At 41.0% G+C, this 22,603-nt stretch overlaps 1 protein-coding gene across 1 annotated transcript in view; it reads left to right on the top strand.

Annotated features, from left to right (window-relative positions):
- Window positions 1-22,603, top strand: part of LOC147707491 (CD109 antigen-like) — an 871,995-nt gene that overhangs the window by 368,775 nt on the left and 480,617 nt on the right. Inside the window, exon 17 of the mRNA XM_086926508.1 lies at window positions 15,512-15,584. Coding sequence (XP_086782634.1) covers window positions 15,512-15,584 — 73 coding nt within the window. The remainder of the gene's footprint in view (window positions 1-15,511; window positions 15,585-22,603) is intronic.

The raw sequence follows: 22,603 nt of genomic DNA, 5'->3' as shown, positions 1-22,603 counted from the left end.
GAGCCTTTTGGCGTGGACAAGAGGAATCTCATGAAAATGTTTTCTTCTTTTTGCAGTGAACCCGTAGCTGTGTGTCCCCAAATCCCTGCCCCGTAAAGGGCGATGGCTTGGCATTTTGCAGCATAAATCTGTAACAATTCTACTGATGGTTTTTTTCCAAGTCTTTTTGAGAAGTTCATCAGTGATAGAATTGCTTGTTTGAACAGATGTCTCCTGGCCTCAAAAGCAGCCTTCCAATTTAGGCTGTCATCAATCATGATGCCCAAGTAAGGATACTGTGAGGTCTTTTCGATTTTTTGGTCTTTTAAATAGATGGTCTTTGTGGCTTTTCGTTGTCCACCCGCTACCATGACAAATGTTTTTTTTACATTAATATGTAAGTCCAGGGCACCCATGAAGTCAGCATACTTGGATAAAGATTTCTGAAGCTCGATAGGAGTGCGTGCTAAAATAACTGCGTCATCCGCATAGAGCAGTGCGGGGATCAGGCGGTGTTTCAGTCTGGGCAGGTCCTGCCCCCCCCTCAACATGGTCTCCTCCAGTCCGTTGGTATACAGGGAGAAGAGGAAGGGGGCTAGGACGCATCCTTTCCTTACTCCTCGCTCTACCCTAAACGGTGCAGTTAGCTCTCCTTTTGTTCCATATCTCACTCTTGCAGAGGCTTCACCGTATAGCTCCCTTAGAAAATCCAGGAGGGGAGGATCAACCCCTAGTGTACCCAGCAGAGACCAGAGCTTCGCATGCGACACGCAGTCAAACGCGGAGGACAAATCCACGTAGACCATGTAAATTGTCCCTGGCTTTGCGTGAATGTATTTCGAAACTAGCATGCTTAAGTTAAGGGCCTGTTCCACTGTTCCAAAGCCTTCCCTAAATCCAAACTGGAGATCCGAAAGGAAATTTTTATCTTTTGCCCATTGCTGAAGTTTTTCCAGGACAACTCTGCCGACTACTTTGCCTAGGGAGTCAAGCAGCGAAATAGGTCGGTAACATTTCGTATCTTGGCGGTCCCCCTTTTTAAAGATAGGGACCATGATGGAACATGACCATGACTCCAACAGTCCTAGTTTTGCTGCTGCTGTGCAGACTCTTGTGAGTATTGGTGTCCAAAGATCAGGAAGGTGTTTAAATAAGTCCACTGGGACCCCATCGGGCCGGGTGCTTTGCCACTCTTACTCATCAATAGTGCTATTTCGACGTCTTGTAGTTCAAAGTCTATCGATATTGGGAATACTACCGGGGGAAGATTGAGATGGCGTTTTTCTATTAACGATGTTAGTTCAAAGATTTTTGAGAAATGGTTCACCCAGGTTTCCTCATCGATAGCAACGTCGATCTGAGGGATATTAGAGTCCGATAGCAGGGGAGCCTTAACTATTCGCCAAAAGGACTGACTATCTTTCATGAGTGCGCTTTTATGCAGAGCGTTCCACAAAGACAGTTTCAGCTCTTTTTTCCTTGACTTTCTGGCGTTATTATACTCTCGCCGGAGGTGTTGGATCTCTAGATGGTCTCTGTTTGATTTTCCAAGTGCCTTTCTTAAGTTGGTCTGCGCCTTAGTACAATCATGATTAAACCAACCTGTAGTACTTGGATTGTTTTGTTTGGGTAATCTGGTCAACAGTGTTTTTACTTGTTCTAGTATCATCTTAAAATTTTCCAGGATTAGCTTGGCATCTGCTTGAGGATCCAGGCATATCATTATATTGTTATAAGCAGTCTTTATTAATGTGTCAGTGAGCTTGTTAGGATCCACTTTTTCCCATTTTATAGTGTATCCGTTTTTTTGCCCAGTTCAAGCCTATTTTGTGATAAGGTATTTGCTATTGTTGCCATAAAAGATCTTGGTTGGTTCAGCTGTAAATTCAACCTTAGAGCGGAGTGGTCGCTTAGGATGTTTTCCAAAATTTTAAAGTTCTTACTTAGATCTTTTAGACCTTCTGTGATGATTATATAGTCAACTGTGGTCTTGTGCCCCCTTCCTCAATAGGTAGGTTCTAGTTGATTCTTTGGTGGTAGAATTGGATTTATTATTAGCAGTTCCAGATCTGAGAGGATCTTGTTCATAGCTAACCCCGTTCGTGAATGGAGGAAGTGCACGAGGGGGTTCTCGTGTTCGTCCACCAATCCACAGGTCTGGTTGTTCGTCAAAGGGCAGGGGTGTAAGTTGAAGTCCCCTCCCCATATTATATGGACGTTACCCTTTCTCTCATAAAGGTGTCTATGATGGGTGATTTTTTCTTGAATTATGGAGAGGATGTTTAAGAAATTGTCATCCTCTAAGTTATTGTATAAGTTGATTAGTATAATAATATGCTTTTTCCCTATTTTGAGTGTAAACAATAGAAAGTTTGGAAAAGAATGTGCCTCTAATTCCTTCAAGTCAGTTATTGTGTTGGCTATGTAAGTTACCAGCCCCCCCCTGGGTCTACCTGAACTGCTTGAAAGGGCGGGGGATGAGTATGTCTTATATCCTACAAGATGTAGGGGCGTCGTGGCCCATGTCTCCTGTAAGCATATAATTTTACCTTCCTCCAAAAATCGGGCAGCAGAACCATCTTCTATTTTTGGTCGGAGGCCTGCAATGTTCCAGAAAATCACCAAGAGCTGTAAGGTTTCCTTCTCTGGATCTGCCGTTTTAGGTTCTGGTGGATCTGGGGGATCTTCGGATAGGACCGGGATGGCCTGTAGGGGCTTCGGAGTTTCGACTCGTGGTCAGTCGACCATTTCCAGGCTGCTAAACCGGTTCATGGTCGGTATGCCTGGCCAATTTTGCCAATGTGGGGTATCTCTATAGATAGGTCTAAATGATCGGTAGCGCGGTCTGTCCCACTGTTCCCAATTTCTGCCTCTGTTCTGTGGTCCCACAGTCTGCCACGGGCCCTCTTGCTGTTGATAATTCTGGTTTACTGTCCACCAAGAATTGTCAGGATCACTATGTCGCTGAAATGTTTTAGGCCCAGCGAAGTCTAGTTCCCATGGTTGTGGGACTGCTTTTCGCCAGATATTATCAGATTCATTCGAATAGTTATTATGATATCTTTTTGGGTAAAAAAAGGAAAGGGATCTTGTAGCGATCCCTCCAGTTGTATTATTATAGTCCCAGGAACAGATATACTCGACTATGCTAGGGTCCTCGAAGGTGATCACTATAAATCTCCCTGTATACTTTTTTTCCTGTGTCCCACCCAAGGGGTCCTACAAACTGATGTTATCCTGCTTGTCCAGGTTGGCGGAACAGGTCGATTTGTGTTCAACCAATACTGTACTTTGTTTTTCAACGACCAGTTGGGTTCCGTACCCTCTCCCGTTAGTTCAGGAACCCCCGTCATCACTACCACATATGGGCATGCCTCAGGTGGCATGTTTAGCGGGAGCTTGTTATCAGTGGTCCCTCTCATACCTCCTTTGTTGTTTGGGAGATTTGTTTTTTTAGTGGCAGGAGTTTTAGGGGCCGGTGTGTTTATGGTTGGCGTGTTTTCTTTAGGTGTATTTGGTGCGACATTGCTCTGCGGGGGAATTGTAAGGACCTTAGGCGTGGGTTTCTGTGCAGCGGGAGCCTTTGGTGCTGTAGGGGCCTTTACTGCTGGACATTCCAAAACATTCATCTGTTTCTCAAGCACTCATTCAACTACACTGGCTCTCCATTGACAATCATACAGAGTTTCAGACACTCTGCATTGCCTTCAGGGCACAACAAGCTGTCGGCCCAGACTGCTTTATACAGCATTTTCATCAATATATCCCAACGCGCTCACTGGGATCATCCACAAGTGGAAACCTAGTAATCACCAGATTTAAGAAAGCCAACTGGGGGGTGGGGAAGAGGCTTCATCTTATGCATATCAAGATTATGGAATTCTCTTCTGGCAGAACTAAAATTCAGGAAAGATCTAAAAACGTGGCTTTTTTCCAAATAATTCTGCCATCTTCTGGATCCTCTTCAGCCTGTCAGATTCTGCTAAGTGCCTTAATACCCCCGGTAGATTGTCGTGCTTTATACATTTTATTTTCATTGAATTTCATAAAAAGGAGGAGGTGCGGCCTAACTGCCAAAACTGCTGACTTTTGAACGGTTTGACATCTTGTCATTAAAAACAATCAAATCAATGAATATCTCTGTGCATTAAAAAATTAACCTTTACCTGGGTAACATAATGTGGCGCTCATATGAACTGCTGCAATGCAGCATTGTGATTGATAAGCACCCAGGCACCCCTGACCAATCACAACGCTGCAATGTAGCGTTGTGATTAGTCTGAGCGCTGTGGTTCGGCACTCAGCCAGGGACTTGGGGCCAGGTTGTAATTCAGCCTGCATGGAGAACAGGGAAAGTGCGCATGACTGTTTTGGGTGGCCAGAGAGGGCAAACCAAACAGTCATTGCACACTTAGAAGGGTTCTACCACTCCCCGCTTGCTCTGCAGCCCCGCCCCCTCACGCAAAGCTGCCGCAGCAGGAGGACAAAATAAAATGATAATAACATTACGTTATCATTTTATTTTTTCCTTTTTTTACTGTGACGGTCCTCCGCCTTAGTGGCAACCATCAGGCCATGTGGGTGGCCACGCCCTTTGGGCGGGGGGAGTGAACTCTTGAAAATGGTGCTGAAAAAACTGCTGTGTCTTGCATTCATGAAGATGCCCGCAGCCCTTGAGAAAGTGCTATCGAGCATGAAACGTGTGTGGCAGGACATTACTCTTCACGAGGCGCTTCTGCTGTAGCTGAACATTGTACCCCTCCATTAAAAGTTGGCTACAGAAACGTACCTGTGTGTGGCTCCATCATAGCAGGCAACTGTTTGTTGGGATTTGAAGCGGCACAGCCTGGGCCGCGATAAGAGCCCCGTTGCGCTTCGGAGTAGTCCCGCTGCAGTGTCAAACGGCACTGTAGCCTAGGGACAGGTATGCCGGTGGAGGATTCACGAACATGACAGACAGTGGGAGAATGCTCGTAACCCACTGAGGATTTTAAATATTCATAATTTGAAGCAAAGCACGACGACTCACATGAGCAATACTTTGGCGCTACAGCAACCATCAGGCCATGCGGGTGGCCACTCCCTTTGGGCGGAGGGAGTGAACTCTTGAAAATGATGCCGAAAAAACTGCTATGTGTTGCATTCATGAAGATGCCCGCAGCCCTTGAGAAAGGGCTATCCAGCATGAAACGCGTTGGGCAGGACATTACTCTTCACGAGGCGCTTCTGCTGTAGCTGCACATTGTACCCCTCCATTTAAAGTTGGCTATAGAAATGTACCTGTGTTTGGCTCCATCATAGCAGGCTACTGTTTGTTGGGATAAATAAATATATATATATATATATATATATATATATATATATATATATATATATATATATATATATATATATATATATATATATATATATATATATATATATATATATATATATATATATATATATATATATATATATATATATATATATATACTGGCTGTCGCGTAGTTATAGTTAAAACCTAGTTTCCATACAAAACCCGCAACATTCTATTTGGAATAACTTTGGCGCCGGTGGACGAATCTTCGCAAATTTCTCTAAGTAAATGGCCTGCTCCGCTCCTTCCCTGAAGTTTGGGGGTGATTCATGAAGCAGGGGCCGAGAAAAAAGGGGGGTCCCAAAACGTGTTTTCCCCATGCAATTTTCCATAGGACCTTTAGCCGGGGCTACAGCCCGAACGGCTGAACGGAATTAACCAAACTTGGTAAAAAGGTAGAGTTCTGTTCGCAGATGGGCCTTTTTGTTAAATGGTGTAAATCCGTTCAGTAGTTCCTGCGAAAATCATAAGGAAAATCATGAGTATATATTGGAGGTGTTACGGTAAGCTTCCAGAGCACGAGCTGCATGCTGATTGGATGTCAACTGTCTGTCAACACTCCCAACCAGGAAGCATTGGCAGAACCGAGGCACAAGAAAGCTGAAAACAAGCGTGCAAAACACGCAAAGGGGGCAGGGTAGATACACCTTGACCCCCTAGGCCTGCTCAGGGGGTCCCACAAGGACCCCCAAGGCCCAAAAATTATTATTATTATTTTTTTTTTTAAATCACAGTACGCGTACCCCGTAAAAAAAAAAAAAGCGGTGTTATTTTTTTTAAATTAGCCCCCAGGGGGACCAAATCCCGGGGGCATATTTAAAAAAGTGTGGGGGGGCCCAATCCATCCCCGGGGCAAAGTTATTATGGTAGCGCGGGGGCAAACGGCCCCCCCACAGCCCCAGGGACCGCCACCCCCAGGGCAAAGACAGTAACGGACCCCCCTATTTGCATATTAGTGCCCCGGGGAGGTGGGGGTCCCCGGGGCGTGTGTCATGAGTTATGTCACTGACCATGTCATGAGTGATGTAATATGTGATGTCCTCAGCAGTGCATTGCGGGCGCGCGAGTTATAGTTAACTATAACGGGGGAATTTCAATGCTTTTGTATTCGTGAAATGTCCAGCTAACTATAACATGTGTGAAACCTATGGTTTTTCATTGAATTTCTTAGGTTTTTTTAAATGCTAATATTTAACTATAACATGTGTGAAATCTATATATGGAAAATCGCTCCGGAAAGAAGAGATCAAAGGCCTGAGAGGATTCCATGGGAAACAGCATGTTTATTTCAACAAAAAGTGGCGGCGGATGCATTTTGGCTCCACGCCCAACACTTAAGAGTCATTCATTCCGGTATCCCACACCTGCTCCTCTTGAGGTTGAGTTCAACAGGCTCCTCCCCCTAGTTAATATTGCTCACCTATTGCATGTTCGTGATCAAGTGAACGGAACTACAATTCCCAGAGTGCACAATGTGGTTGCAACTGGGTCGGCGGTGTATGTGGGAGCAAGTGTCTTTGCCAGCGAGCTTGTTGGTCTGTTGCAGGTCATGGCGGATGAGTCCCCAAACAATGCCGAAGTCCGCATACAGCTCCCTTGGGTCCTCTCGTACTGCAGCAGCCTGTCCCATCAGGTAAGCGAGTGAGCAGGGATAGCCATGTACGCCATAACTCCCAACTGGTGGTAAAATACCTCCAACTGCTTTAGCTATCCTGATGGTTTTGGCGGACACCGGACTTCTCGGTACCCCGAACTTCAAAATAGCTGCAAAACAGCATGATGCCAGTAACAGTTCGGTGTCACTTTGCGCAGCAGGGCCTCTGTGCTGCACCTCTGGCCGGTGCAGAAAACATGAGGAAAATCGCTCCGGAAAGAAGAGATCAGAGGCCTGAGAGGATTCCATGGGAAACCGCATGTTTATTTCAACAAAAAGTGGCGGCGGATGCATTTCGGCTCCATGCCTTCTTCTTATATATATATATAGAAGAAGCTCTGCCACTTTCGTAGCTGTGGAGTTTCATGCAAGCTGAAGTTGAGGAATAAGGTGGCACTGCTTAATGTGCTCTGCCACCTTGAGCCAAGATCATGAATGAATGCTGAACAGCAACTACATAAAGGGAAATTTATTACTCAAAATAAATACATGAACACATCCGTGTTTCTCTTCAAATAAATGGTACTGCTAATCCTCCATATAAGTTTTTAAAATGATAATTTTATATTCAAAACATAATAAACCTGGGTAATGTGGACCCAACGTGAGACTTTTGAGCTTGTACTGAAGTCCTGTTTTAAGCAGTATCGAAGAGCTCACACTCGTGTCCTAGATATTTGCACATCCAACCGTGTTTCTCAAGCTCTTTATGTATAGTATTTTCTGTAATCTTAAAAGTGCAAAAACAAATAGTAATATTATTTTAAAACAACAATTAAACGAATCATTTCTTAAATATAGTATTTTCTGCCATTCTATTGGAGCTCTGTGGATAAGCAAAAAAGAAATTAAATGGCAAAATCAGTAGTTATGGCTTTTATATTTTAACACCTACAGATAGAAGTAGGCACAGAAATGTGTTATGCTGCATCTCCGCACAACCTTCATCCTAAATCTCAGCACTATTTCAGTCACCGCTGCTGACAATAAAAGGTGGCAGGGTGGCGGGGCAGCAGCGGCGGGGGAGGGAATTACTCATTAAAAAAGGGCCCACAAGTGCCAGCGTGGGGTGTGGCATTTGGATTTTCCGCGGATTTTCTAATAATTTATAGATACCCTACCAAAAATTACCCAGTTTACCACAGTACCATATTATGTAAGCCCCGCCATCTATCATGTCATACCTAAAATATTGGTTATGAGAATCCGATTTATTTTATTTAAAAACTGTGATGTCCTATGGATCAACCATTTTGCAAACAATTGAATTTTACAAAAGTTAGCCCCTTAAAGCAGAAAAATTTCAATAATTAACTAACCAACATCTTTCTGTATTACCACGTTCTCCCACCTGATCTATTACATCGAAATCTGATCATACATATCCACTTTTGTACAGGAGAGTAAATATCAATTCCAAAGGCCTATTTTCTTCATGTCTGAATCATCAGTTAGATTTAGCACAAGCTCCTACTTGTCTGACAAAACTGTCGCATTTGTGCTATGTAATACCCCAATCAGGGTCCTGTAGGACCAGTGAAGCCACATCTTCTCACTGGTTATGTGTGGTTCGATCTCACACCAAGTTTTTAATCGATCATTCTGCAGAAAATCATCCAGTTTCAGAAATCCACCTAAGCATATACTGTGCAAAGTGTGCAAAATAATAAATCTTAAAACTAGGGAGGACTAACCCCCACTTTCTCTGTAATCCCATATAAAGTGCTCAGTCCTATTCTTGGGTTGGCTTTCTTCCACAGGAAAGAATAGATCATCGAATTTACATTTGCAAACACTTTACAACTGATTGTGCATGGGGCAGCTACAATAAAAAATTAAATAATGGGAGAGCTTCCATTTTTATGTAAGCAACCCACCTTAAGCGTTGGAGAGGAAGCGGCACCCATCTGGTTAATAAACCTTTACCTTTGGTTAAAAGCGGTCTATAATTCAAATCATATAATTCGTAAAATATACCCCGAAATAATGCGTAGGCCGAGACTGCACACAACCTCTAAGCTCTGGCAAGAGCTCCTCTGCTGCACAAATACTCAAAATGGCATTGGGTTTTGGTTTATGCACCTTATATCCTCCCAGTGTTTGGAAAGCTAAAAGAATATTAGACACTCGTTCCTGCACTTGCTTAGGGCCCAATAAATGCATGACATCATCAGAGTATACCTTAATTTTTGCCATTGAAGGTATAGGCTCTCGTATTATTCGGTCGCTCTAAATTGCTAAGGCCAAAGGCTCAATAAAAAGCCAGAAAGAACTGGCGAAAGTGGACAGCCTTGCCTTATTTCATGCTGAACCTTAACAGTACCTATTTCAGTAAAGTTTAAAATTAACCCAGCTTCCACGTTTGAATAGATCCTTTTTTATAAAACCTGTAGTCTGGGAAGATAATCCAAGATTTCTTAGTATACCAAAAGGGATTCCCAGATTACAAGATGAAGTGCCTTTCCTGCGCCTAACAAAATGATTGCCACAGGGATCTGGATAATTGCAAACATATCCAAAGCCTCTATTAAATAATTAGTGTTGGTGCTCAATTGCCCCCTGGCAATGAAGCCATTTTGATCCCCATGGATTGCCAGTTTGTTAATTCTATTTTCTGTCAGCTTCATTATAATTATATTGTCCGAATTTAAAAACATGATCAGACAATAGGAATGTGTTTCGGCAGGGTTCTTTCCCTTTCTGAGGGAGCTGACTACACTCCCTAACCTGAAGGATGTGGAGGTGAACTCCCCTTATAAATAAAATTGGCAACTTCCAATAAATGTGTTTCAAACTGCTGAAAAGGTCCTATACAATTTGGCAGGCATTCCATCAGGGCCAAAAACGTTTTATCCGGACAGACCTTCTCCAACTCACCCAAAGAAAAGGGGCTATCCATAAATCTTCTATCTTTCTCTGAAAGAACTGCCATTAGAAGGCAGTCCAGGAAGCATTTCAATTCAGATAAATTTACATTGAGAGAGGTATTATAAATATTGCTAACATTTTCTCAAAAGTTGCATTAATCTCTTCATCTGATATTCAAGATCTCCCTGTTTTGGGACACTTCACAGCATCAACTTTATAGCACAAAGGCCGTTTGCACGCTTGCCAGGCCAGAAATTTCACGCAAAAATGTCTTTCTTTGTACATCTTTTGTAAATAAATTGCATTTTGTACATAGTTCTTTGCATAAGAATGGTCCCAATGATCAGCTTTTGCATCCCCCAATGCTTTCCTATTTCTTTCAGAGCTATTCTGGAGAAACCTTCCATGCTCACAGTTGACACTATTCTACAAACTGATTTCTTCTTCCCTTAGGTTATTAAACGGGGCTTTAGCCCTAGAAATCACAAATGCTTGCGGGTGCGCTGTAATGGCATCCAACACCATATCATTAAAGCAGAACTCTTGTTTTGTATCAAGCACTCTCAATCTCCATTTTACGTGAACCAACCAACTTCTCATCTTCTAAGTAACACTTATTGAACAATAATCTCTGATGTCTAGTGCCCAAGTCCTCGGAAGCAATTTCTAACTCCACAGCGGAATATTAAAAAAAAAAACATTAGGTAAGTTCGTAAACCCCACTTTGGAGTAAATTAGAAAATTATAAAATCTAAACAAACCTCTGTTTTATATCTAGTTTAAAAACATGTATATTCTCAAAGTATTAGCTGTACTCCAGAGATCAATCAGCCCAAAAATTCTCCGATATTCCCCAAGAATATTTGGACTTTTAGGTTTTGGCTGTATCTTTTTACAGAAGAAGTATTAAGGTCTGATTGTTAGAGGAAGGTGAATCACCTCCAGCAATCAGTGGTCCATCAGCTGCTGCTAATGATAAGAAGAGTTTAATAAATGGGGCAGGGTCATCCTCAACAGGAGCATACAAATTAACTAATGTTACCCACGAGAAGTCGATTGTGCAGGCCACCCAACACCACAGTCCTTCCGTACCTGACTGCCATCTGTGAATTTGCACTTTAGCTCCCTTACTCGTTTGAATAGCTACTCTTCTGTGTGCTGCACCCACCGAGGAGAAACATTTAAAACTGTCCCACGTTTTAAACATATCAAACTTGGTCGACCTGCTAAGGGGAATATGACTTACCTGCAATAAAAGCACTGTAGGGTCATGACTTTTTATTCAAGTTTCAACTGCTTGTATTTTTTCTGCCATTGTTCAACCCATTAACATTAAAGGAAAACACCTTCACCATTACTTCTTTCTAAAACAAAAAAAACCCACATCCCTGCAACAGCAGCCAGTTAAGTCTGTGTCAATAAACTACCACCCTTCGGTCAAAATACAAAAACATGATTCAGCTCGTTACACATATGCTCCCCTCCATGGAAGCATGGTTCCCTGACGGAGAAGTTCCTAGACTCCAAGCCCATTCCCAAATTGGATACCTTCCTAGACTGCATTGAATCCCCTAGAGATAGGGCCTTGTATTTGAAGCTTAGGCTCGGCACACTACCTCTGAATGCTTTCACTGCAGGGTGGAAACCCTTGGGAGAGAGGGTAGGATATTGCCCTGGTTGCGCTTCCCCCTCAGAATCTATCCCCCACTTCCTCTTCGCCTGTCGAGCATATGGCCAGGCGAGACGGAGATGGTTGAAACCTGTGTGCTCCAACTTAGGGACTAAGCATCATAGGGTGGCATTACGCATTCTTACATCAGACACCTCTGTTCCCAGTGTAGTATGTGGGAGAGCTAAATACCTGGGATGGGCTTGGTTAGTTAGATCCAAGCTCCTATAGGCGCATCAGTTGCAGATTGTGGAGTTCTGGCAATGCCCTCTGTTTTGTTGTTGGTTTTAGTGTTCGATAAATGTTTAAAATTTGTGTTTTTAAGGGTTTTTAACTGTTTTTAAAACACATTGTTTTTTAAATTCTATTTTTGTACTGTATGTATGACAATGCGACATTGTTTTTTCTATCAATGGGGAAAAAGGGGGATGTATCTCTGTTTTTAACTTGATGTTTGAACTTGTACACTTTTATGATACATTCTATCGAATAAAGTCATAGAACAACATATGCTCCCCTCCATTATATCAACAGAAATCGCAAATACTTAAAGCTACAGGACTGGCCTGTAGCGTACCCAAAAGTGCAAATTGTTAAGTGAAAAGTTATATGTCTCGGCAGCAGCTTCATAAAATACGTTCAATGTATACATCCCACCTAAAAAACTCATCCAAAATGCAAACTTTATCGTAGAGCATAACATATTCCTTAGTAAAGTTCATTGCATATACCAGCATAAGAAACTGTAGTTGGTGTCTTTCCATACCTATTTTGACAGCACCTAGCCAAACCTCAGAAATCCCTAAAACCATGTACAACGTATTTATAATAAACCCTTGGCACTGAACCTGATATTTCTCAATGAAACCCAACATCACCATAGTTCACACCCAATTTACCCTGCTCGCTTCTTGGCTGTAGCGGGAGCTCCTCCCTTCTTTCAGCACAAGCACACACCCTCCCAGCCTGTAGGTGACCAACTCCATGATATGGTGTTGTTTTCTCTGAGACCTACCCAGCCCCCTCGCCTTCACCCTCCCCATCAAGCTAATCTGGGTAGCTTAAATGGAGGCTTAACAATTACACAAAATCAGTTCCATATAGCAATCCTCAACCCCCATTTTATGTCTGCTATGAATGATTGTGCTTCTACTATCTGAGAAAATAAATGTGTCCTTTAAACAACACTTTAAATGTAAATGTAAATGTATGAAGCTTATATAGCGCATGACTTACCCTGGGGCATCTCCGCGCTTGCTTAGGGAACCCGTCCTGGTATTCCCCTGTGAGATAACCCTGGCAGGGTATCCACAAGGTGAAAGCCAGGCATCCCACCGCGAGGGGCCGATGTGGAGATTAAGCAAGCTATTGCCCAGAGTCGCAGAGTGTGAACCCATGAGTCGAGAAGGCACCGGAGCGAGAATTATCGAGTCCGTGGAATTATTGAGCCCAAGACCCGCCGAGGTGGGGAATTGAACCCTGGTCCAGGGCCGAATTCAAGCTCCAGGTCTGCCGCCTCTAACCCCTGAGCCACACTTCTCCACATAAGCTTGGACATGTGTATCAAGGGTGCCTGCAAAGCAGCTGCCTGAAATTATGCAAACATGTTCTAGAACTCTCTACACCTCCATGCTGTATCAATAGTCATATCTGAAAATATTTTAAAAGTTAATTAATTTGGCCTACGAAAAAGTCTTTCCCTTAATTGCCTTGTCCTGCACCTTCTCTTCAACCCTGTAATCAGAGAAGATAACCAAAATCATATAAGGGTAATAATCCTTACATGGAATATGAGAAGGAACCCTGTGTGCCCACAATGTGATCAAATTGTGTGAAGATTTGAAAAGGTCAAAAGATTATAGCACTCAATCTACAAACGCACCCATGCCCATAGTATCTTCTTTCCCTTCAAGCAACCCTAAAATTCTCAAATTTGATCACCTCAAGGGGTTCTCTAAATATTCCTGCTTTTTGTACAGAGATTTGGTTTCATTCGCCAGTCTTAAATTCAACGTAGGAGCTGTTTATAATTTACCCGCACGACTTGAAATCTGCTGTTCCAGTTTCTCACAGCGATTCGCAATCTGAGTCATTTGACCCTCTATCTTTCCCAGGCACTGCTTTATCTAATTTTCAAAATCAACTTGCTGTTGCCTAAGTCTTTTAACCTCTCCCAGAAACTCTTTGAACAACAGCAACATGGAACTAGAGGCATCCAACTGTGAACAGTAGTTAAATGTATTGTGCGGACAGGCTTCTCTCATTGTTTGTTTATTAAGCTAGAGTCTCACAAAGTAAAGGTCGTACAGTCAGTAGTACTGTCTTTTCCTGAACACATACTTCCCCCAAACACCATTGCTTGGCATACACATGGATCTGCCCCCATCTTGTGTTTCAAAGTAACATTAACACTCTCTGAGGTTCCGGTCTGGCAATAAGTGGTATCTACCAAATTGATGATAGTCTCCCCACCAACCTCAGGCATTGAGACTGACCTGATCAACCTTGATGCCTGATTCTTTTGGCCCCCGAGAATTAATGGAGAATTGTCATTATTGTTGGCAGCATCATTGCTTTGATCAATCCTAGACTACACAAGGTGTTCTTCCATGAAACCTGGCAGTCTGTCAGAACAATCGGTCGCTGTGCGGCAAGGGTGCTACCAGCTTCTCCCCCACCCCACACCTTTATCAGCAGCTTCATCTATGAGAACACTGGACGCAGCCGTGTTGCCTTCCACTATTTTGCAGGTAATACATGATTTATCTTTTCCTTAGTGCTGTGGCAACTGCAAGGCCAGTTCAGCGGATAACTGTGGTAGGAGCGGCTAGTGGGGGAGCTGCGATCTCCCCATTAAGTGGTGCTGTATTATTAAAAACACTTGAGGCAGACTTGGAGATAGCCACCTGCTGCTTCCCATTCTGCATACATCTAATTTTAGGCCCCTTAAGCTGGCATAACCGTCTCTAAACCTCTCTGAGGTAAGGCTATGCTAGATGATGACCTCATAGATTCACCCATAATTCACTTCTAATGCCCCCCAAAGACATCAAGTGCATCTCAATTTGCCTATTTAATGTCTACTTAATGTCTCTTGGGGCACTTGAGGCACCTAATAAATCCTTGACCCTTCCAAAAGGGGCCACCAAACCACTGGCAGTGGGAGGCACACAACTGCTGCTGTCATCAATCTCACTCCATCCTCCTCTATGGCGACACTGTACCAGCTTCGCAAAACAAATTCAGCTTTGGCTATCTGGCTCGGCCACTCCTCAATATGCTCATCCTCTTGAGCCACACCACAGCATTTTTCTTTCAATGGGGGGGACCCTCAACTTGCCAGCCTAGTGTAGAATACTCGGCCCTATCAATGTCAATCAGCATGGCCAGCAAGACTTCAACACTCTGTGCTCTGCTCTCACCTTAGCCGCATCTCGGACACCCACCATACTGCCTAATGTCGTAGTGAATTGTGAGGGGCCTGTGGTGCTTGGAAGTGGCGAGAGGCTACTCAGGCGGTGCAGCATCCATCCAAATGTCTGGCAGGTTCAAGTGCTTGTGTTTTTGTTTTTTCTTTTGATTTTGTATATAGTTAAAAAGTTTGGTGTAATTAATATAGTAATTAGTACATAGCTAATAAATTATTGTTCAGGTCAGGAAATTAATGTTCATTTTTTCAGCCAAAACAAAACACTGTTAGAGCTATTTTATGTTGTAAATGGATTTCAATACAATATACAAGATTTTCTTATCGCCTCAGTCTTCTAACTTTAGACTTAGCTGGTAAAAATGCTGGATATTTAGTTCTGAAGATATATGTGCATTCTTCCACACAACTCCTATGGGAAACAAACTGATAATCATCACAGATGAAGATTGTAGACTAGTCTTTAATAGTGACCCAAATGATTTCTAGTCTGATGGTATCTACAACCTTAGTACACACGTTGCAAAATCAATTACTGGTCCTTTTTGTCTACAGAAATGTCACCTTGCGGTGTTAACTGATGCATACCTTGTAAAAGAAGACACGTGGCATCTATTTGAACGAGACTGTAAGTATTGTGGTTGGGTTAATAAATAATATATAGACGTATGTTGCAATAAAGTTAAAGCAACAGCTCCAGCAAGCATATGTTCCATAAAATGTAGCTAAGTTGCTGATTGGATAAAATCACAGCTAGGACACATGAATGTTTATAAGTCAAACGTCTTTCAATTCCTCTGTTTGTTGTATTACTTTAGATATCAGGTGATCAAGGCCATTGTGTCCTATAAAATGCAATATAAACTTTTTAGTGAGCACAGAATTTGTCTAAAACCCATACAGGAGAATGCTCCTCTCCTGATCTGGTGGGCAAATTGTGTTTCAGGGATATAAGCCGTTATTATGCATATTATTCATAAATCCTGCATCTTGGTCTGTGACCTCCAGTAAACTCTCCATATGAGTCTTTCCATGTTGAATGAAAACACATACATAGTCTTCCCTCAGGGAGATTTTCCTTAACTATCTGATCATTATAGACAGCTTGTCGATCCTGAGATTGGGAAAACTGATGAGTTTTGTTGAACCATTTGTGGGCTATGTTATGGAATTGGTCATTACAGAGACTGTTGTAGACCGGTCAGAGCCCCCTGCAACGTGATGTTTAAGTGGCTTCCCAACTTGGTCCTTAAAAGCCAAATAAAGCATTACAACAGTGGTGTACTTACAAATCTTTATTATACACTAGCCTAGAATACTAAAGGTGAAAAATAAGTATGATAATAGTTTGTCCATCAGAACAGGCAAAAATTATAACTGCAATATTTTATTAAACGGCTAGTAGCTTCATTGCATATGCTACCAATTTGTAGAACTGTGCACAGATCCCTGTATAACATAACTCCAGCTAGACTGAAACAAGTGCATCCCTCATGTTGTCAGACAACAAAGTCCATGGACATAGAGGACATATGTCCTTTAAAGTGCCTCTTGGTTCAGAATAGTTCCTTTATACATACTTTAACCAAATATAAAAATGAAAAAAAGTTTATTTTCTTGCTTGACACATATTTATATCTTCAATGTAAACATAAAGGAAACATCATACATTAAAAATATAACGGGAAGAAATCATAACATTCTTGCCATGTTACTCTACAAGGAACAGGGGTTGTTGTGTATTTCCTGCGTTCCCCATTGTCGTTTTGCCTGTGTTAGCCTAGGTTTGCACATTGTAGACCAAATTTCTTTGCACCTGTTGCTATATAAACATGCTTGACTTTTTGCCACATTGCATTGTCACACAGAACCTGCATATGTTTTTGTGTTCTTTTCAAACAAACAACAATGCCCCTTGTTATGTTCTCTGGTCTGGCGCTAGCATCTAAAAATAATAGGAGATTGCAGCTGCTGTTTGTGAGAAAACATGTCTTTTCATATAACTGAGGACAGGAGTTCTAAAAACCCACTCTGAGAATAAAGGTCTTGAGACAAGACTGCTGCATCTGCTGAGATGTAGAACATCCACCTATGTATGATAAGTAATAGGGTTCGCCAATAATCCAAGAGATCTTTGATATATAATCATTTATCTTCATTAGGAAGGGAGGGGGGTTAGACTAATCTGTCTTATAACATGAAAGGGCTTTTCATGGTATTTGGTTTGCTAACCATGCTACCAATATTTTTGATGTGAATTTGTCTTCTTATGGTGACACAAAATACAGCATTTTACAGCACAATAGTTTAAATAAATGTTATAAACTTCCATTGTGTATCTGGTTTATCTTATTGTGGTCAGGTTCGAGTAAGAGAGTGAAAGAAAGTGTTCTGTTACTGCGATCCCTCAGAGGGTCGATAGTGTTGTGTTCTGGGGTGCCAACCCACTCACTTGTCTCTCTGGTTAGGTTAGGAGGTATTATAGCTAGTCGGACTCGGGCTCATAGATGCTGAGGTGGTATGGTGATTCAGTCCCTACTTGCAGATGTTCTATGATCCCAAGAATATTTCTGTTCCCAAGCAGAATCCCTGCAACAGGGTCAAATGTAATAGGTTGTTGTCCATTGAGCAAAGGTGCAAAGCCTAATAATGGAGGCGGGGTCTTGATTTATTATTATGCCAGAAAGAAAGTATTACTACCATAACTGTACATTTTTTAACATAGTGCATTGCATAATTAGTGGTGGGTATACATAAATTTTTGTTAACATTTTGGCTTACTTGGAAACATAATGTCAATGGTGTACAGAGTCAGATTTTGGAAATATGGGTACTAGATGCTTCAAAACTGTCTAGCACCTAGTTCACACTGAGAACATCTGTAATATAGATACTATGCATTATGGATGTCTACAAGATGGGAAACCTTCCATTTTTTTACATTAGTAGGATGCGGTTTTTGCATGTTAACAGGTCAGAGGCTCCCACTCTCTTTCAGCTGTCCTTTAATTTTAGTGGTTTTAAAAATACATTTGAGGCAATAAAAGAATAAAAGTACAAGGAATAAACCATGAATAAGAAAACAACATATCTATCATAAGAACTTCATTTTTATGTTACGGGTAAAATATACCGCTCTTTAAAATGTAGGAAAATAAAAGATAAGAGGAAAGAAAACATGGATAAGAGGAGAAACACAATAGAAAGAGATAATCAGGACAGATTTAATGCATCAGTTATTGTGTTACTGTTAGACTAAAATGTAAGCAATGGCAGCCAAAACAAGTCATTTCTAATTTTGCTATTTTTTTCCAAAGTAAATGCTCTATTATGCTTAGGGTTATTGAATATGGTTTTAGCAATATTAAAAAGACAATTTGGAAACATGCTTCCAACAAGAGGTTCTTTGATTAAAAGCAATGGCAATAAAGAGGTCTTATCTTATAAATTATTTATTTCGGCCAAAGGCCCTAAAAGATTTCATTGTAAAACATCGTCCATAAAATAATCTAAAATGTTTCAGCCAAATGTTACATAATTTCAATAAAATTGGCAATTATAGTAAAACAATTTCATTCAATAAAACCTTTTTAAAATATACATAGAGTAATGTCTAATTATTCATACAGTCCAAGGTAAGTTTGACAGTTGCATATATCTTGGTCATTAGTATATCACAACTCTAGCCACATTCTCTTCCTAATTAGACCCACTATAAACAAATATCTTGATAGCGCAACTATGACATGCAGTAGGGTACTTGTTGTCAGTACCCTCAGCACCTCTTGATGTTTTCTGAATCCCTACGAATTACATAGTGGTCAAATCCATTTGCTCCTTGCCCTATCTTACGCTGGGGAAAAAAACAAAATATGTGCAATGTTTTCGATGTTGTTTGTAGGCCCTAAAGTGCAACTAGTGCATAGGAAACAGGCAAGATCCCCCCCACCCCTCCCATTTTACTGTATATCTCTTGATCTGTAATGTGTTATATCTTAACTTTAGATACAGAATTCTTGCTAGGAAAGGTTGTATATGGTCAAGGAAATCCTCGCGATTCGGACTTGGCTTAATAGAAAGGAATTCACTTGTTAACCTTCCTAATCTTGGGTCAGAGTGGAGTGCATTCAATGTATATTGCCAATAAATACCCTTTAGATTGCCTTTACAACTTGGTGTTAAATTATGTGCTTTAGTCCAGCATGATTCAAGACCTACCCCAATCAGCCATTTCCGGACAAATCTTAACCTTGGAAAGGTTAGACGTATCAATATCCAGTAATCTGCGTGCACCTACTCTATATGCTAGTAATTCCGGCATAGTCCATAGCCGTATCCAATAGAGCAGTGGACGTAGAGTTGCGAGATGACCTATTTGCTTCAATTTAGTTTGTGGAACATTGGAACAAGTGGTGTTGATTGGGGTTATCCTAATAATCTCCTTGCAAACTTGTTTTCCCCAGCTGTTAGATGTCTGATGTCGCTTGTGCCCTATAATTCTCATCCATCCATACAATGCTGCAGCCTGGACCTTACATTTGTATATCTTGAGTGCTGGGGTCACAGCATTGCTTGTAGTTGAGCTGTACTTCTTAAGGATTGCCCCTGATCCTTGGGCTAATCTTAAAACTGAGTGGTTTATTTGCTGGTTCCAGGCTAGTTTTGCGTCTAGTAATATGCCCAAATAAATAAAATTCGTGGCATATTCTATTTTCTCATTACTGACCACAAGATTCTTTTTAAGGGTCTTTTGTGGGTTTATGGCCATGTACTTCGTTTTATTTGCATTTATTTCTGAGCCCTTTTCTGTACAGTATCTATTAAACCTGTTCAACATATTTTGTAGCCCCTTCATGGTCTGTGATATCAGAATGGTGTCGTCTGCGAAGAGCAGCGCCAGCACAAAATTCGCATTTAGCCTTGGAGGATTGTATGCTTGGTCGTGTAGGTGGTCCACCGCATCATTAATATAGGAGTAAGAACAGGGTGGGAGCAAGTACACAACCCTGTATCACTCCTCTCTCTATTGGGATTGGCTTTGTTAGTTCCTCATTCATACCCCAGCGGACTCTCGCATAGTTCCCGCTATGTAACCTTTTTAGCTGTATAACCAAATTCAGGGGGGCACCTTGTTTTTCAAGTGACTCCCACAGTAAGCCTCTGGGTACGATGTCAAATGCTGCCCTCAGGTCAACGAATGCCACATAAATGAGCCCCTTCCTGATTTTAACATATTTCCAGATAATACACAGGAGTCTGAAGACTTGATCTATTGTACTAGTACTGGATCTAAACCCTGCCAGGTATGAGGACAGTATGCTATTTGTCTCTAGCCAGTCGTTAAGCCTGTTCAGTACCTGCCTGGCATACATTTTTTGGAGTATGTCTATCAGGCTAATTGGTCTGTAGTTCTCAGGTTTGTTTGCTGCCCTTTTTGTGGATGGAGACAATTTCAGCCCATTTCCACGTTCCTGGTATTGGGGCACCGGGCGATATTGCATTGCTCAGAGCATAAAGAGGTCTAATAAGCTAACATTGTAAGTACATTTATAATAGAGTTGTAGCTCATGAATATATCACCAAAAAAGAGGGGACATTAAATTAGAAAATCTCAAAACAATTAAGACATATGAATTTCCAATATTAACATATTTAGAATAAAATAACGTATGAAGTGCACCTTCTTTATTACTATATGATCAGCTTAGGTTAGTAAAAGAAAACCTTACTTATAAATGTGAACTGAAGTAAGAAGTAATCTATTGTACATGAAAAACAATGACTGAGTAATACTAGCTGAATTGCAGGTTTTCAATAATTTAAGCCAAAGTTTGTTCCAAAGTTGCACATCAAACTCATGCTGAATATCCTATTCCCAGTCCCACAAGACTTCAACTGGGATTTAGTTATATTATCAGTAGGGTGATGACTTAATCTGTAAATAATGGCATCCTTGGGTGTAATATTTACACAAAAGATGATGGGAGGAATGTTTGAAAACCCTATAGCCAGTGGAAATCACTGAGGATAGAATTCCAACCCATCGTTTTTTACCCCCTTTGTCATTCTAGACAAAGATCCACCTTATGCAAATCCATACTGCCCTGGCTCTTCATGCGTACAGACCATCCCGAACTGCAAAGGCTAGGGCTCCTCGTGAAGATACCACGTGCAACCCCAGATTGGTTTTAGCCTATTTAGGCCTTGTCACTAAGTATAGCTTGAATCCTATAGCACAGCGAACAAGGAACCCACGTCTGGGCATACCCTTGGCCATGTAGGGCATTACTTAATACACCTTAAAGGTAATGGGAGAAATGCTTGCAAAAACCTAAAACCTAGCAGTCTTTCTTGGTAGCATTCCAACCCATCTATTTTTCACCCACAGTGCCACTCTAGACATAAACTTGCTTTATTCAAATCAGTAGTAACCCTACTCCCCAGAAGAACAGTCCACCCTGAACTTCCATTCACTAGTGTATATCACCATTTAAAATCAAAACGTGAGGTTTCGTTGGTGGAGTATCATTATCATTAAATGAAAGTTAGTTTGGGGATCCAGAAAGAAAAGTTGAAAGGAAGGCACTCAATAACATGTATTACTTAAAAGAAATGTTAGGTTATGAGTCCAAGCTTAATAATGTCTCAGTAGGTATTATAATCCCATATTTGATTAATCCCGGAAATACTCTTTTCTGTCCAATGCTTCCAATCGAAAGGCTTATTATCGATTTTTAGGTATTTATTATCCCAGATTATTGAAAAGAAGTATCATCTATTGGTGGCGTATTCATTTAAGAGATATCTATGAACAATAATACGTATATATTTTAACATATGATATCTGTGTAAAACATACCAATTAGATATGTGAATAATTTCTTGAAAAGACAAATCAGCAAAGAATGTGCGTATAGATATAACCTAGAAGGGTGAAGGAACTTCATTATAATTAGATATTAATGCACAAGCTTGCCCGATAATGAAAGAGGATTTCTATAATTTAAGGATATTGAACCTAACACCACCTTCAACTTTTGTCTATTTAAGTTTTGAAAGAGCAATTTGAGGGGTTTCTTATTCCATGGGAATTTTGCACAATATTTAAAAACAACATTCTGAATCTTAAAAGGTAAGGCTGATAGCAAAAACAATGTGGAGGACAATCATCATTTTGATGGTGTCTAATCTTCCCCACCATTCAAGTGAAAGAAGATAACACATTAATAACAAATAATGAATCTTTGTTTTAAGAAAAGACATACTAAACTGGATTGTTTTCTTGATATTGGGTGACAACCAAATACGTAAATATTTATTCTTTATAGAGATCCATACAAAGGTAAAACAATCACACATATATTCTCTGCTGTGCTTTAAGAGGGAGAATGTTTGTCTTATTTAAGTTTAATGTATAACAAGGTATTTGTTAATACACTTGGACCACATCCACAAAAGGTTGCAACAAAATAGAGGGATTTTATATGAAGAGTAAAATGTAATCAGTATAAGCTGAAATTCCAAGTCCAAATCATTAACGAGGGAATTATTTCTCAAGTGTTCCAGGAAGGGTTTCAAAAATATTGCAAACAATGAAGGAGAAAAGGGACTTCTCTTTCTAGTTCTGTGAGACAAATTAAAATAAGA

This window comes from Lissotriton vulgaris, chromosome 6 (assembly GCF_964263255.1).
Source record: "Lissotriton vulgaris chromosome 6, aLisVul1.2, whole genome shotgun sequence".
NCBI classification, from domain to species: Eukaryota; Metazoa; Chordata; class Amphibia; order Caudata; family Salamandridae; genus Lissotriton; species Lissotriton vulgaris.
Note: the sequence above shows the minus strand (reverse complement) of the source record. Positions and strands in the feature narration are given on the sequence as shown.